Source organism: Procambarus clarkii, chromosome 56 (genome assembly GCF_040958095.1).
Source record: "Procambarus clarkii isolate CNS0578487 chromosome 56, FALCON_Pclarkii_2.0, whole genome shotgun sequence".
Lineage (NCBI taxonomy): Eukaryota > Metazoa > Arthropoda > Malacostraca > Decapoda > Cambaridae > Procambarus > Procambarus clarkii.
The window spans coordinates 12,594,526-12,613,012 of record NC_091205.1 but is presented as its reverse complement, the minus strand read 5'-3'; the positions used below and the strand labels follow the sequence as shown (position 1 = coordinate 12,613,012).

Here is an 18,487-nt window from a genome sequence, read left to right as displayed (position 1 = left end):
AAGTAATGTGGTGGAGGCTGACTCCATACACAGTTTCAAGTGTAGATATGATAGAGCCAAATAGTCTCAGGAACCTATACACCTGTTGATTGACAGATGAGAGGTGGGTCCAAAGAGCCAGAGCTCAATCCCCGCAAGCACAACTAGGTGAGTACACACACACACACACACACACACACACACACACACACACACACACACACACACACACACACACTCGGGTTGAACTTTAACAGCCATTTGTTGGACCATTCACTCAGTCTATCCAGGTCATCTTGTAGCCTCCTACTATCATCCTCTGTTTCAATCCTCCTCATAATTTTTGCATCGTCGGCAAACATTGAGAGGAACGAATCTATACCCTCTGGGAGATCATTTACATATACCAGAAACAGTATAGGTCCAAGGACTGACCCCTGCGGGACTCCACTTGTGACGTCTCGCCAATCTGAGACCTCACCCCTCACACAGACTCGTTGTCTCCTGTTGCTTAGGTACTCCTCTATCCACCGGAGTACCTTCCCTCTCACTCCAGCCTGCATCTCCAACTTTCGCACTAGCCTCTTGTGTGGCACTGTATCAAAGACAGGTTTGTGTGTGTGTGTGTGTGTGTGTGTGTGTGTGTGTGTGTGTGTGTGTGTGTGTGTGTGTGTGTGTGTGTGTGTGTGTGTGTGCATATGTGTGTGTGGGGTGAATGTATTCACTTAGTTGTATTCACCTAGTTGTGCTTGCGGGGGTTGAGCTTTGCTCTATCTGCGCTCCTCTCAACTCTCAATCAACTTTTACTATTTTTTTTTCTGGGTTGGTAACACACCCCCAGGAAGCAGTTCCATAACAGTTGTCAAACTCCCAGGTACCTATTTACTGTTAGGTAACAGATGAATTCAGAGTGAAAGAATCTTTGCCCATTGGTTTCTGCCTGGTCCGGGAATCTAACCTGCGCCACAGGATTACGAGTCCTGCGTGCTGTCCACCCAGCAACCAGTCCCCATGTGTGTGTGTGTGTGTGTGTGTGTGTGTGTGTGTGTGTGTGTGTGTGTGTGTGTGTGTGTGTGTGTGTGTGTGTGTGTGTGTGTGTATTCACCTAGTTGTGCTTGCGGGGATTGAGCTCTGGCTCTTTGGACCCACCTCTCATCTGTCAATCAACAGGTGTACAGGTTCCTGAGACTATTTGGCTCTATCATATCTACACTTGAAACTGTGTATGGAGTCAGCCTCCACCACATTACTTCCTAATGCATTCCATTTGTCAACCACTCTGACACTATAAAAGTTCTTTCTAATATCTCTGTGGCTCATTTGGGCACTCAGTTTCCACCTGTGTCCCCTAGTGCGTGTTCCCCTTGTGTTAAATAGCCTGTCTTTATTAACCCTGTCGATTCCCTTGAGAATCTTGAATGTGGTGATCATGTCCCCCCTAATTCTTCTGTCTTCCAACGAAGTGAGGTTTAATTCCTGTAGTCTCTCCTCGTAGCTCATACCTCTCAGCTCGGGTACTAGTCTGGTGGCAAACCTTTGAACCTTTTCCAGTTTAGTCTTATGCTTGACTAGATATGGACTCCATGCTGGAGCCGCATACTCCAGGATTGGTCTGACATATGTTTTATATAATGTTCTGAAAGATTCCTTACACAAGTTTCTAAAGGCCGTTCTCATGTTAGCCAACCTGGCATATGCTGCTGATGTTATCCTCTTGATATGAGCTTCAGGGGACAGGTCTGGCGTGATATCAACCCCTAAGTCTTTCTCTCTCTCTGACTCTTGAAGTATCTCATCTCCCAAATGATACCTTGTATCTGGTCTCCTGCTTCCTACCCCTATCTTCATTACATTACATTTGCTTGGGTTAAACTCTAACAGCCATTTGTTCGACCATTCCTGCAGCTTGTCCAGGTCTTCTTGAAGCCTCAAGCTGTCCTCCTCTGTGTGTGTGTGTGTGTGTGTGTGTCTGTGTGTATGCATACTTACCTATTTGTACTCACCTATTTGTGTTTTCGGAGATTGAGCTCTGGCTCTTTGGTCCCCCCTCTCAACTGTCAATCAACTGGTGTAAAGATTCCTTAGCCTACTGGGCTCTATCATATCTAAATTTGAAACTGTGTATGGAGTCAGCCTCCACTACATCACTGCATAATACATTCCATCTGTTAACTACTCTGACACTTATAAAGTTCTTTCTAACGTCCCTGTGGCTCACTTGTATACCAACTGTTCAGTATACAAGGTTCTGAATGATTCCTGATACAGGTTCCTGAAGGCTGTTCTGATGTTAGCCAGCCTCGCATATGCCGCAGATGTAATTATTTTTATGTGGGCTTCAGGAGACAGGTTTGGTGTGATATCAACTCCTAGATCTTTATCTCTATCCGTTTCATTAAGTACTTCATCTCTTATTTTGTATTTTGTGTCTGGCCTCCAGTTTCCGCTGCCTAGTTTTATTACTTTGCATTTACTCGGGTTGAACTTTAGCAGCCATTTGTTGGACCATTCATTCAGTCTGTTTAGATCATCTTGTAGCCTCCTACTATCATCGTCTGTTTTAATCCTCCTCATAATTTTTGCATCATCAGCAGTGAGAGGAACGAATCTATACCCTCTGGGAGATAATTTACATATATCAGAAAGAGTATAGGTCCAAGGATTGACCCCTGCTGAATTCCACTGGTAACGTCTCGCCAATCTGAGATCTCACCCCTCACAGTGATTCGCTGTCTTCTGTTGCTTAGGTACTTCCTTATCCAATGGAGTACCTTCCCTTTCACTCCTGCCTGCATCTCCAGCTTTTTCACTAGTCTCTTGTAGGGTACTGTGTCAAAGGCATTCTGGCAATTCAAAAACATGCAGTCTGTACACCCCTCTCTTTCTTGCCTGATCGTAGAATTCAATTAATCCTTTGAGGCAGGACTTGCCATCCCTGAACCCATGTTGATGCTGTGTTACAAAGTTCTTTCGCCCCAGATGTTCCACTGTTTTTTTTTCGCACAATGTTCTCCATCAGCTTGCATGGTATGCAAGTTAGAGACACTGGCCTGTAGTTCAGTGCCTCTTGTCTATTCCCCTTCTTGTATATCGAGACTACATTAGCCGATTTCCAAATTCTTGGCAGTTCCCCTGTTGCCAGTGATTTGTTATACACTATGGAGAGTGGCAAGCACAGTGCTTTTGCTCCTTCCTTTAGTATTCAAGGGGTGAAATTCTATCTGGGTCTATCTTCTTGAGGTTATCTTAAGGTTATCTTGAGATGATTTTGGGGCTTTAGTGTCCCCGCGGCCCAGTCCTCGACCAGGCCTCCACCCCCAGGAAGCAGCTGTGATAGCTGACTAACACCCAGGTACCTATTTACTGCTAACTATATAGCCTTTGTCTATAGCCTTTGTCTATAGCTATGTCTATAGCCTTTGTCACATCCAACTCTAGTAAAAGCTTCCTTACTTCCCCACTGGTAATCTCAAACTCTTGTAGTGGTTCGATCCTGGTTAACTATTCCCTCTCCTATTTCTGGAATTTCTCCTAAAATTTCTTATTCAGTTCCTCACACACTTCCTTGTCGTTTTTAGTGAATCCTTCTGCCCCTATTGTTAATTTCATTACCTGTTCCTTTACCGTTTTTTCTCTTCTGATGTAGCTGTGCAGCAATTTAGGTCGAGTCTTTACCTTACTTGCGATGTCATTTTCGTATTGTCTTTCTGCCTCTTTTCTCATCCTGACATATTCATTCCTGGCATTCTGGTACCTTTCTTTGCTCTCAAGTGTTTGTTATTCCTATAGTTTCTCCATGCTTTTTTACTTTGCTGCTTAGCTAGTCTACATCTCTGATTAAATCATGGGTTTCTCATCTTCATTTCATTGTTTTCCTTTTGGACTGGGTGATACGGCCCTACTGGGGCGTAACCGGGTTCTTTTCTGGTGTTATTAAAATTTGGGAATCCGGCCCCAAGTTAGTAGAGGCTTTCAAGGGATGTGTTCCATAACGCAAGTTAACTTAAAGGGGGAGGGATACAAATGTTCTGATTTATATATATTATTTCACCACCACCATAAATAAATATATAACAGTCACACGGGGTTATAACTACACTCTAATGTACAGAATTGTCTTCCTCCGAAGACACCGGATGCTCCACGGTGCTCACGATGAGTAGCCCTGGTTCTCTTCTTCGGCCCACGAAGATTCCTCTTTGATTCTCTCGGCGAATCTACCCTGGCCACAGGCCACCCAAATCACAGTCCCACTGGGTGCTTCGTCGTGGAGGCCTTCAACCACAATCCAGCCTGTAGCTGGCAGGTTCCGATCAGCTCCGTTGTGTAGGCCACTCCATGACCGATACTAGGGTTGCAAGCCCTAGGGAGGAGCCTCGTGTGATCCCGCTGATCACCCTCCTCTCTAAACACCCCAGTGGCTAGTCTCTTCCACCAGCCAGCCCCGGATAAGGCGATTCCTGATACTGCCACGTCACAAGCAGGCTAACACTCTCAACAGTGTTCGTCCGGGGGTGACTCACTGCTTCTTCAGAGCAAACTCGTGGAGAGACTTTGGCTGCCTTGGGTAGACTGATCCATCGTCCAATACAGCAGTCCCAGGTCGACTCTGTAATCAGACACGTCATTAGTACTGGGGCTAGGGAACCTCACTTACAGGCTTAGACACAAACGTCCACCTATCCACTCCATAGATGGCGTTGCTGTCTAAGCGCCACCTCACCAGAGGTCAGCAGTGGCTATGTTATGAGCTGATTATGACGGGAATCCAGCACCTGTGGCCGGTATATCCCGTCCTCACTAGATGGCGTCGTCCATTTGGAGGGGGTTTCGGGAGCGGACTCACAGATGGCGTTGTCGTCACTGCTCCGTGCTACGACTCTGGACTCGGGTCCGTAACACTGGGACAAACTTGTTCGCTGCTTCCTTGCACTTCTGCATGATGTAGTCCATCATGTCTTGGGCCGTCTTTCCCCTGAGCTCTGTTTCCCATGCTATATCTGTTAGGAATTTTCTTATCTCCTCATAGTTTCCCTTTTGGAATGCCAGCCTTTTGTTTTCAGTACCCCTCCTCGAGTTCAATAACCCTTCTTCAACCAGATATTCAAACACCAGTACACTGTGGTCGCTCATTCCTATTGGGACCACAAAACCGATTTCCCTTATGTCAGAGTCGTTCAGATTGAAGACCAGGTCAAGTCTTTCTGGTTTATCATTTCCTCTCATGCTTGTGGGTTCCCGGACATGCTGCCTTAGAAAGTTCCTTGTCGCCACCTCCATTAGTTTGGCGTTCCATGTATCCTCTCCTCCATGCGGTTCCTTGTTCTTCCAGTCTATCCTTCCATGATTGGAATTCCCCCATGATGAGCAGATGGGATCTGTTTCTATTGGCAGCAGAGGCTGCCCCTCACAATTATAGTGTTAACTGCCCTGTTGTTGTTGTCATACTCTTGCCTTGGTCTTCTGTCATTTGGTGGAGGGTTATATATCACTGCTACTACTAATTTTGGTCCTCCCATTGTTATGGTGCCTGTTATGTAGTCTCTGAATCCCTCGCAGCCCGGGATAACCATCTCTGTCTTCTATACTTAACCATAACCACTCCCTCTCCTCCCCTTCCTTCCCTCTCTTTCCTTATAACACTGTAGTCCTGGAGAAACATCGCATTCGTTATGATTCCTAAGAGTTTTGTTTCTGTGAGTCTGATTACATCTGGGTTCACTTCTTGTGCTCTTTCCCCTTAGTTCACTTGCCTTGCTTGTGTTTCCATCTATGTTCCATGGAACATCAAACATGTGTGCGTGTGCCCTTGTGTGTTGTGTGTCACGAGGGCTCCTTATGTGTCATCTTCTACCTGGAATGAACCACTTTGAGATATTAAATATATATGATATGCTAAACAAGATTTTTACGTTATATTACCTCACTCTGTACACCAGATAAATGACTTAGGAAGCAGTACATACCAGCCAAGTCCTCCCGCTTGCGCAAACTAGGCCAATATATAATGTGTTCCTTATGTGAAGGTCTGTCGGTAATCCTGTCCTGTTTCAGTCTCCACGTGGATGTTGCTCTGTCCACTAAGTGCCAGTAGACTGGTGCTGGTGGGTATTCTCTGTTTAACACAAAGTTATAGAGTCATTCACTGTATCCTTATATCTGTTGTGTTACCATTCACTATATCACTGTTCACTACAGTCCAAGTATACCGAGATAGAAATCTGTAAACATGGGCCTTGTGGCACTGCTCTCCCATGCAGTCTGGTGCTGGTGGTTGTTCTCTATTTAACACAAGGTTCTAGTGACTTCACTGTATTTTTTCTTTCCTAAGTGTGGTTATACACTTTGTGATAACTGTGTTCCATTCTCCATCACTGTAATCCTAATATGTCTGAGTATATTCAGGATTATTTGTGGAGCACACAAACCCACGACCCTCCCACACGTTGACGATGGCGATGTGTCGTGTGTGCGTTCGTGGTACTTTATTCAGGGAAAATAAATAAAACATTAACCACCATTAACCTTACCAACTGTGTTAAATTCATGAATTTTCTCAGCAGTTTCACTAATCTCTCTCACTACTGCATTGACTGCCTCATCTCCATCTCTTCTTTCTCTGTTTAGAATTCGGTTTGGTGAGGTGTTTACTGCGGTCCAGCATCTTAGCCTTCGAAGTGGTGGTTGGGCTGGCAGTGCCTGATTTTGGTAAGATCCTGAATCTGATTGGTGGATCTACGGTGACAATGTGCTCATTTGTACTCCCGCCTCTGATGTACATGAAACTCGTCCATGCGAAGCACGAGTCCAACTGGACAAAGAGGTAAGTACGGTCAAGCTGAGTCCTATGTAAAGAAAGATCAGTTAATTCTTCGGTGAACAACACTCAGCAGATTTTACAGGAAATTTAGATCATATGATTCTGATGTAAGCACTGGCAGCTGACCTTCGGGTCAACACAACTCAGCTCATGTTGACCTTCAGTCATTAGCTAACACTGGGAAAATAGACAAAAGCTCTCTGCAGGTACTTGGGTCCTGAAAATATACATCAAAATTTAAAGATATATTACCTTATTTATACAAGAATAATTAATACGTCTGTAATTTCTTTGTTCAATATAGATGGGTAACTTATAACAACTATTAATATCAGCTGATTTAATAATCGCTTAATCAACTAAAACTTAAGAAAATATAGTTAGGATAAATCTAAACTCGAAGGAAACTTGATTTTACATTAAACAAGGTCATTTTATGTAATAATCGATATGATTAGTCATTGATTCCTCATCACACACTGTTACCTCAAATCTTCCCCCCCCCTTACTCACACCCCACCATCACCCTCAACCCTGCCTCATGTACCCTCTCTAACTCACACCTCATCACCACCCTCTAGTACCCCACCCCTCATCACTGGAATATTGTTAATAAAAAATAACACGAGTTGTTTTGTACATATAATTAACTTACGTGTATTATAATATGTATAATGAATATACTAATATAGTATATTCCTTTATATTAAACTATAACCATTTCACCTATGAGTGATAATTGGTGTCACTAATCCATCGAACGGTGGTAATGATGAGCTCATCATTATCCTCATATATCATTATTATCATCATATATCATTATTATCCTTAGGCTCATAATGATGAGTCCTAAGGAACTTCTATAGGGGCACTGATTACCACTCAAAGCACATATAATTTATGTGCCAATTTCCAAAGAAGTAGGATATCATAGCGTAGTGACTGAAAATTTAACCCTAGGCTACAACCATCAGTACTTTATGAGCAAGTATCCAAGCTACATTAGCAACAATATTATGAGCCCTGTAAAGCTTAACCAAACAGTCAGTATGGCTACTCCAGAAAAATTGAAAAGGACCCTAACTGGATTTAAGGGTCGATTAACCAGAGTAATAAATATCAAGATCTGTCTCAACAATCTCCAGTTGATCATATTCAACTGGAAACGTACTCATTCTTGCTTGTTGCTACTTGTAAGTAAGTCAAATTCCAGATAGATTTTTTGGGGTTGAACTTGCCAGCACCAAGTTATCTGAAACAGAAGTAGGTGATATTATGGCAGAACCTGGCCCAATAGAAGGATGATACTCAAGCCAGACTGAATATTTTCATCAAGTAATTATCAAAAGAAGGCACCAAACTGGGAAGGCTATGTAGCACCATCAAATGTGCGGAATAATCAGAGGGCACTAAATATCACCAAGGATGCCAATTCGAGAACAAAATCGCATAAGGTGAACGATATCAAAAGTATCCGTGTCACCAAGAATTCTATTGAGGGACAGGAGGGGCGGTCGGAAAGCAAGACACATGCTCAGCCTGGAAGTCAGGACATTCAAGAAGGACATGCACGACCGTAAGAGGGACAATGCAGTTAGGACAATAAGGAGCAGGGCGGCGCTCCATCAAGTGACCATGGGTTAAGTGAGTATGGCCAATACGCAACCTCGCCAGAGCTGTTTCCCATCGCCGGTTATGGTGGTAGGAGGACGGCCACGAGGAAACACAACATTTAAGAGTATGTAGTTTGTTACCAGTAACAGACGACCAAGAAGCCTGCCAACGGGTAAGGATGGAGGAATGGATAACCGGGTAAAAGTCGGAATATGGAATACCTTTATGAGAGATGGGACAAGAGCGGACAGCTTCCGCTCTTGAAGCTGAAGAAACAGCCAATGCTGGATCTCGACAACTACTGGATGAACTGGATTAAAGGACCCGAGAGCCATGAGGGCACTACGAGAGTCAACAACAACTACAAAGGAAGACTGACAACGAGAAAGCAGGAGACGAAGAGCATAGAGAATAGCATAAAGCTCCGCTGTAAAGATACTAGTCTCCGGAGGTAAGCGACACACATAAGTGCGATCAGGAAAAACAACAGAGTAGCCAACACCATCCGCAGACTTAGACCCATCGGTGAAGACAGAAACGGAGCGGGAGTGAGAAGCAAAGTGCTCAAGGAAAAGGCGTTTTAGAACTGTAGGAGGGGTAAAAGCTTTAGTGATGCGGGTCAAGGATGTACAAAACTGCGAAAGGGGGACTCTCCACGGGGGCAAAGAAGGAACAACACGAGAAACATTAGAAACACGAACGGAAAGAGAATCCTGTAAGCGAGATAACCAGACAGAAAGAGGGAGGCAGTGATGAGGAACAGGAACCGCAGGAGGGGTAAAAGTTAAAGCATGACAGAGGCGAGAGGAAGGATGTTGTAAGGACCCCGCAAGATAGCGGAGACAGTAGTGATCACGGCGGTCCTGGAGAGACAGGAAGCCAGTGTCAACATACAACCTGAGGACGGGAGCCGAACGAAAGGCACCAGAACTGAGGCGCAACCCAGTATGGTGCAAAGCATCAAGACGGCGAAGAGTAGAAGGAGAAGCAGACGAGTAAGCAGGGCAACCATAATCGACCTTAGACAGGACGAGAGAGGAATGTAAAGCAAGGAGAGTGCGCCTATCCGCTCCCCAAGAAGTATGGGACAATACCCGAAGGAGGGTAAGGGCCTTAGAGCACTCAACACGGAGGTAAGAGATATGGGGAGACCAAGACAAACGAGTGTCAAGGAATAACCCCAAAAGCTTCGCGGAATCTTTGTACTCAAGGGGATGACTATAAAGTGACAAAGAGGGACGAAGAGGGACCCGTTTCCGAGTAAAAGACATGGCACAATTCTTAGATGTAGAGAACTTGAAGCCATGATCGGTGGCCCAAGACGACACGGCATCAATCGCAAGTTTAAGCTGGCGCTGAAGGAGAGGCGAATCATCACCCTGACAGCAAAGGGTAAGATCATCGACATAGAGAGGGGAGAAGACACCTGAAGGAAGAGAGGAAAGAAGACCATTGAGGGCAACCAGAAAAAGAGTAGTGCTCAGAACACTACCCTGGGGCACACCTTCGTACTGCTGAAAAGAGGCAGAGAGAGCGGTATCAAGGCGCACCTGAAAGGAACGACGAGAGAGGAAGCTGCAGAGAAAGAGAGGGAGATGGCCACGAAGGCCAAAAGAATGAAGCCGAGATAGAATATGATATTGCAAAGTGGTGTCGTAGGCCTTTTCCAGGTCAAAAAGGACGGCAACAACGGAGGTCCTCGCAGCAAAAGCAGTACGAATATAGACCTCCAAGTTCACCAGGACATCTGTCGTGCTGTGGCACTTGCAGAAACCAAATTGAGAAGAGGAGAGGAGGTGATGGTGTTCCAGGAACCACATCAGACGAACGTTAACCATACGTTCAAAGAGTTTGCAGACACAACTTGTGAGGGCAATAGGGCGAAAGTCCTTAGGGAAAGTTCCCAGAGACCCCGGTTTGCGAACAGGGAGGACAACGGCATCGAGCCAGTCCTCAGGGACTGACGACGACTCCCAGATACGATTATACAGACTCAGTAAATATTGAGACGTGCCCGGAGGGAGATGGCGAAGCATCTCATAATGAATACCATAAGAGCCCGTCGCTGTAGAATCACAGAGGGCCAGGGCAGAACGAAGTTCAGAGAGAGAGAAGGGATCGTTATAGGAAAGTCGAAGACGAGTGCAGAAATCTAAAGGACGAGACTCAAGGACAGGTTTACGAAGAAGGAAAGATTGGGGAAGATGAAGACCAAAGCTAACAGAAGAAAAGTGTGAACCCAGTTCGGTAGCAACCTGCAACGGGTCCGCCACAAGAGTACCACGGAGGTGAAGGACCGATGAAACATCGGGAACGAACTTACCCGCTATCTTGCAGATACTCTTCCAGATCTGTAGCAGAGGAGTTTAGGACGTAATTGTCGAGACATAAGATGCCCAACATTCACGTTTAGCCGTATGGATGGCCCTCCAGGCCACCGCACTCGCTTTTCGAAAGAAAAGAAAAGAATCGGCCGTCTGCCGACGGCGGTGCCTCTTCCAAGGCTGCACGCTTACAGCGGATAGCCCGAGCACAGTCTGCATTCCACCAGGGAACGCACTTCCACGGACCCTGAGAGGAAGAGCGAGGAATAGAGCGGAGGGCAGCGTCGAAGACATTCTCATGAAAAAGGAGGAGAGTGCGAGGGAGAGGCAGAAGGGAGAGGTTAGAGAGAGCAGCACTGAGGGTAAAGAGGTTCCAGTCCGCTTTAGCAAACTGCCACCTAGGGAAGGAGAGGGAAGGACGAAAAGAGAAAAAGGAAACAAGGATGGGGAAATGGTCACTGCCATGGAGGTCATCAAGAACCTGCCACGTGAAGTCTATGTAAAGAAAAGAAGAGCAAAGAGAAAGATCAAGACAGGAAAGGGTGCAAATCTGAGAGTCCAAATGAGTGGGCTCACCAGAATTCAGAAGAGACAGGGAAGAAGAGAGGAGAAACGGCTCAAGAAGGCGACCCCGGGTATTCGTCAGAACGTCACCCCAAAGAGAATGACTACAATTGAAATCATCCAGCAGGAGCACAGGCTCCGGCAAGGAGTCCAGGAGGTGTTTCAGATCAGGAAGAGAAAGCGGGACACTCGGGGGGAGATAAATGGAACAAATTGTGTACCATTTCCCCACAAAGATACGAGCAGCAAAACAATGGAGAGGCAAAGGAAAAAGAAAGGGGACAAAGGGAACATCAGTGCGAATCAAGAGAGCAGAAAAATTAAGAGCCCCAGCAACAGCTGGGGGGGGGGGCAGAGAAAGGAATAGCCACAAAAACAACCAGGACGAGCACCAAGCATCGGCTCCTGGAGACAGACACAAAGGGGCGAAAACCGCAAAATCAGAAGTTGGAGTTCGAGGAAATTGGCGTAATAACCTTGAACGTTCCATTGAGGAATAGACATAAACGAGAAGAGAAAGGACAACAACAGAGAACAAGGAAGAAACAAAGGCGAAAGAGCAACATAGCACGTTAAAGAATATCAGGGTCGGGATCAGGGTCAGCAACGTCAGGGTTAGGGGGCATAGGTAAACTGAGCAAAGACGGAGGGAAGGAAGAGGGAGAACAGACCAGAGGGGGCGGGCAGGGTTCGGAGGAGGAGGAGGAAGAGGAGAAGACAACGGAGAGGAGCAGTCAAGGACAGCAGCAGGAAAAGGGGGAGTAGAAAGAGGGGAGCGCACCTCAGCAAGGGCAGCAACCGAGAGGGAAGCGGGGGCCAAAGAAACCTCCATAGCAGGAACAGGGGGCGCAACCACCGAAATGAGAGGGGAAGGAGCGATAGAGGCAGAAGTAGGGGCCGAGGAAGAAAGCGAAACCTTCTTACCCGCCAGGGAGGAGGAAGGAGAGGATCCAGGCTTATGCTTCTGACGTAAAGAGACAGGCGTCCCAGCAACTTCGTACTGGGCAACGGATTCCAGCGTCTCAACAGAAGCTGAACGAGAGCGCACACGATGGCCGTTTGGAGAGCGATGGACATCAGCCCGCACCGACAGGCGGTGGGGAGAGTCAAGAGACGGAGGGGAAGGATGGGAAGGAGGAACAGGGGGAGACGAGGAAGAAGACACAGGAGACAAGACAGACCAGGTAGAAAGAAGGGGAACCCCAGACAGAGGACTAGGAGGTGGATCCTTCGGGTCAGAACTCAAAGGAACAGAGGCGGGGGCAGTGGGCGTATCAGGGTCCAAGGCCTGGAAACGGTTGTGAGTCTGAGGAAGGTGGGAAGGATGAGGAGAGGAAGAGCGCAACACGCGAGCATAAGAGATATTAGCATAAGGCGGGAGCCGGCGAACCTGGGGCCTCGCCTCAGGAAAAGATAAACGCTCCCGGTGCTTCAAGTTGAGGACGGCTGCCTCAAGCTTGTAATGGACACACACACGGGAGAAGGTAGGATGGGCCTCACCGCAGTTAAGGCAACGAGCCCGGGGAGAAGTGCACTCCGACTTAGAGTGACCTTCGCCACCACACAAAGGACAGAGAGAGACAGTCACAGAGCAGCGGAGGGCACCATGCCCAAACCTCCAGCACTTGTTACGGAGCCGAGGAGAAGGAATGTACTCTTGGACAGAGCACCTGGCACCAGCAAGAATGACAGAGGATGGAAGGGTCCTACCATCAAAGGTAATCTTCACAACCCGGAGGGGTTGACGGTGACTACCACGAGGGGGACGAGTAAACGTGTCCACCTGGAGAATAGAATGGCCCTGGGCATCAAGGATATGTCGAATATCGTCGTGGCAGTCTCGCAGATCCCGAACACCGGTCGCAACATGGGGCGGGAGGAGAATAGTGCCAACACTGGCATTCAACTGAGCGTTCTTTGAGACCCGAACAGGGATCTCGCCAAGGCAGGATAAGGCAGCCAAGCGGGAAGCAGCATCCTGAGAAGGAGCAGCAACGACACGTGTACCGAGACGAGTGGGGTTGAAGGTAACAGAGGCATCCACGGAATCAACGAGATGTCGATGGAGGGAGAAATCATCAGGAGGCGCAGAATCAAGAGGGAGATCAAAATATTTGGCCCACGAAGCGGGACCAAACAAAGCTTGATAGGTATCAGAACGGGAAGAATCGAGCGAGGGCGGCCATGACGAGGGCGGCGTTGAGAACCCCCAGAGAGAGAGGGGTTAAAAGGCGCAGTAGTTACAACTAGAGATGGAGTCACGGCAGGGGACGAGGTAGTCACCACTGGGGGCTTGGGGCTCGACCCAACCACAGAGGAGGGAGGGGAGCCGAGGGGAGGAGTCAGAGATGCCAAAGGAGGAGCAAGGTCGGGGCCCAATGCAGCGGAGGCTACAGAGCCTGGTCTTCCATCACGGACCGACTCGGGGGGGCTTGGTCGCCCACCCCACGAGTCTGAGAAGGTAAAGGAGAAACAGCAGAAACAGTAGATATCATCGCTACGAAAAAAACATTCATTCCCGAATGTGCCCCCACACCCACCATGGAGCCACAATTACAGGCTGGACACCCAACAAGAAGCTATCACTGATCACGCCGGGGCCTCCTAGGGGTGCGTCGTGAGTATATGCCCCACAAACGCCACCTTAAGAATCGACAGTCCGTCGAGATCGGGTTCAGTGACGAAAGGGGGATTGACAATAAAAGGTTCCCCTTGCTCTTGACGTCGGGTACTACAGTTCTACGGGTGCAAGAGTATGCCTCCTCAAGCACCCGGACATCAAAATAGAAGAAGTCCAAAGGAATAACCAAAACAAGCAAAAGGTCAGCAGGAAACTGCAAGCAGATTGGAGAAAAGGGAGAGAAAAACGAAACAGAAGGAAAAGGAAAAGGTGCTCAGCACAATTGGAGAGGACGGCAGCAGGAGCACAAGGTTATAAAAGGACAGGACTGTCCCAAGGAGCATCACACTCCGGCAGCCGCCCACTAAGCCCCCCCTCACGGCAGCAACGAGCTGAGCGGGGAGGGGAGTATTTTCATCAAAATAATTGCCCAGAGTAAGGCAACAACCACAATGTCTCTTAACACTACACAACCAGAAGTTAAATTGCCTTTGATCAGTTTACCCACATTCTCTGGAACAATGGGTGAAAGTTGGGATAACTTCTGGAATATATTTGTTGACTCAGTGGATTCTAAACCTACAATCACAAAAGCCAACAAATTCACTTACAGGGTCAACTTGGTTATCTTGAGATGATTTTGGAGCTTAGTGTCCCCATGGCCCGGTCTTCCACCAGGCCTCCTTTTTTCTTACACCACCCCTCCAAGGAAGCAGTCCATAGCAGCTGTCTGACTCACAGGTACCTATTTACTGCTAGGTAACAAGGGCATCAAGGTGAAAAACATTTTATCCATTTGTCTCCGTCCTCCACCAGGGATCGAACCCGGAACCTCAGGACTACGAATCCAAAGCGCTGTCCACCCAGCTGTCAGGCGCCCTTGATATCGATATCATTGACTAATATTGATAATGACTAATGATATCGATTATTAGCACCCTGAGGTCAACTTAAGGGTGAAGTTGAAAAGGTGGTATCAAATGTAACACTAAATACTGATGGCTATGATCTTCAAGTCCATCTCCTTAAGCTTAATTATACTGACACAGAAAGAGCTGTTACACACTTAGTCCAAACATTTTTGGACTTACCATCTACAGTTGGAACCACTGATTCACTCACTCCAAGCCTTTAGGTTGGAGATTGAGTCATTACTCAAAGCACTCAGCCAAAAGGTTGAAGTAAATAATGCTGATTGGTTAACTAAAGTTATCATACATTGCAAATTACTCAGTGAAACACTGAATAAGTTGTGTACCTTGCATAACAAATCTTGCCTGACAGTTCAGATCACTGAAGGAAGTTTTATGCTCCATTGTAGAAAGACAGCGAGCAAATACAGGGGGCAAAGCATCAACTAAACCTTTGTTAGCCACCCATAATAAACCACCGAGTACACCAGTGAACAGTGTATAACAGTGAAATCTAAAAAATCTACCTCCACTCCAAGGTGGAGGTGGGCAGTGTGGGCACATATGCAGCGAGTCCCTTCAAACCTACAGTTACTGTCACCCAAGGCAGAGACTCCCAAAGGTGCTGTAGGATGGTTTGCATGAAGGCCCCTTCTAACCATTCCAAACACTTCAGATACCTTGGTGTGTTGTGCAGGCTTCTGTATCAGGTTAGGTCTGCGCTGGTGGGTTTTGACGGGTTCGTTCGGCATGGATATCCTCCTCTCTAGTCGGGTCATGGGTGCTGGGTTGTAAACCTGCTCGGACGAGGTGATCCTTCATGGACTTACCATAAAGTCAAAACCCCCCGTCGCCTCCCTCACCCCAATCACTGTTACTAACTCACAATGTTTCTACCACACAGGGAGCTGCAGCTGTGGGAGACCACGTTACTGTGTATAATCATCGCTGTGGGGGTAGTGGGAGGCATTACCTCCACAGTCACTGCTGTCATTGACATAGTCAACCCAGATTCCTTCAGCACTTCTTGCTTTGCTAACTTTAGCCCCAAATGAATTGCCTCACCAATGTGTACACTTTTTACCCAAAATAAACTGTTCAATTTTATTATTAAACATAATACCGCTGATTTGTTTACGACAATTAGTAGTTATAGATTTAGTTTAATTCAGAATAAGTGAGTTAAATAAGTGAAAATAAATAAAAACTGGTGAGAATTTGAATGTAGTAAGAAAGGGGCGAGAGGTTTCACTGTTTCCAGCCAGTGCACATCAATGTTATAAGGTGCTGTAGGGTCAGGTAAGAATATAAATTGCTTGTGAATGGATATCATTATATTATCAGTGTATCACATTTAACTTACCTACACTTGGTGGTTGTTACGGCCACATGGGACGAGTAACCGGGTTCTCGTTGGAGGACCCTTCTTGTTGTATCCGACCCCGAGTCTGTAGTGGCTTTCAGGGTATTGGCTAGGTAATACAAGAATTAAAAAGGGGGGACTGAACAAAACAGTTTCCTTCACCAATATATTCACCAACACCATAAATAGAGATATAAAAAGGGGGATATGGGATATTACAATACGTATATACAAAGGTGTCGCTTTCACACAGGACACTTAAAACGCACACAATGCAATGTTCGACAATCCCAGTGTTTCCACCACACTCAGTTCCTTTTCCAACCGTACTGGGAAACACTGGCGAGTTTCACCTTGTACTTGGGCCAATCCACAGACAGCGTTACGAGGTGTCTTTACCCTACTATCGCCCTCCAACTGCACGCTGGCAGAGGACTTCAACCACACGCTGAACGGGGTCACGCCACCTATATAGGGGTAGCTATCCCCTGGCAGGAGTCCCTAGCGACAAGCTAGCAACACTCCTCTACAGGCACCTCACTGTCGTCAAGTACTCTCCCAAGCCAATTCCCGGGTATGCCAATCTCTATCCACACTGCGTAAATCCAGCAGCCAACACACTGCTAAGATCGGCGGCGGCTAACGTGATCTTCTTCCAGGACCAAGCAGAGAGTACGTGGATTTTCCAAGGCAAACTGCAGTCCACAGTACACCTGCTGCCCCATGTCATCTCTGTGAACACAGACACGTCATCAGTTAAATGGATGGTACTGGTGAAACCAGGAAGTGACACTTACTCATTGGGAAATTGACATTGTACTCTGTAGCACAACAGATGGCGCTGGTCTTGAGCCGCCACCTCACCAGAGGTTATCCACAATGATCTCACTTGCTAGCAAAGGCAAGAATCTTGAGCCATTTGTCACTATCACATCACCACCAATAGATGGCGTTGTCTACGTAGAATCCAATTCCCAGGGAGTTCAAGTGCAGACTCGTAGATGGCGCTAGAATTACCAGGCAACACTCAGATGGTGGTGACGAGTCCGTAACAGGGGTTCCAAGTGATTTTGTGTCCAGGTGGGAACTTTTGCCAAGTCATTTGGGACTCTAACTTTTTTCAGTGAATACTAAATTTGCCAGTCTTTGGGAACTTAGTTTTGAGTGAGTCCCATTGACTTCAAGTTTGTTAGGATCTACTGACTTTACGTTGCCCTGTACTAGACACTTTAACGTTGTGGAGTCTAGACTGAAATTAATAGTTCTCAGGAATTTTAAAGTTTTGATATTTGGCACATTGATTGTATCTTAACCACATTACCTTAGACGCACTTTACCTGCCGAATAGTGAACCAGTGTTGCCTAGTTCTCATGTACTAGGCAACACTAATACATGAGAACTAGTATATAGTGACTAGTGTTGCATAAACATGCAACACTAGTCACTAGTTTATGTAGACTAAACTAGTGACTAGTTTAACTTAACAGCATCTAGTTTAAACTTAGTGTACCAATGTTGTTGAGTTTCATGTATCTTAAGCTTGACCTGTTTAACTTAGTAGCATCTACCTGAAGTTTGAAGTGTCCATGCTAATTAAAGTTCATGTATTTGTAAATAATATTTGTAAATAGCTTTAGTTACGTGTGACACGTTCAGCCAAGTAAACTGGTGGTTCTTTAACCGTAGACTTTCTATATCCCGAAACCAACTGGTTGACGTTATGATGTACTTGAGGCCAAGTTCGCCCAATACTGAGAGTGGAGAATCTTCACCACGAGACTTGTATGTGTACGTAACAACTGTCTCAGAATAGCAAGATCAGAATGTGTTGCCCTGTTAGTGTACAGCAAGGTTAGAATGTGTTGCCCTGTTAGTGTACAGCAAGGTTAGAATGTGTTGCCCTGTTAGTGTACAGCAAGGTTAGAATGTGTTGCCCTGTTAGTGTATAACAAGGTTAGAATGTGTTGCCCTGTTAGTGTATAACAAGGTTAGAATGTGTTGCCCTGTTAGTGTACAGCAAGGTTAGAATGTGTTGCCCTGTTAGTGTACAGCAAGGTTAGAATGTGTTGCCCTGTTAGTGTTCAGCAAGGTTAGAATGTGTTGCCCTGTTAGTGTACAGCAAGGTTAGAATGTGTTGCCCTGTTAGTGTATAACAAAGTTAGAATGTGTTGCTCCTTACTGTATAGCAAGGTTAGAACGTGTTGCCTTTCACTGTATAGCAAGGTCAGATTGTGTTGCTCTGTTAGTGTATAGCAAGGTAAGAATGCGTTGCCTGTTAGTGTATAGGAATG

The 18,487-nt window shown here is 46.4% G+C and overlaps 1 protein-coding gene across 1 annotated transcript in view; it reads left to right on the top strand.

Annotated features, from left to right (window-relative positions):
* Positions 1–17,876, top strand: part of LOC123770837 (uncharacterized) — a 262,279-nt gene extending 244,403 nt beyond the window's left edge. The window contains exons 7-8 of the mRNA XM_069305725.1: positions 6,607–6,802; positions 15,737–17,876. Coding sequence (XP_069161826.1) covers positions 6,607–6,802; positions 15,737–15,887 — 347 coding nt within the window. The 3' untranslated portion in view covers positions 15,888–17,876. The remainder of the gene's footprint in view (positions 1–6,606; positions 6,803–15,736) is intronic.
* The last annotated feature ends 611 nt before the right edge of the window (positions 17,877–18,487 follow it).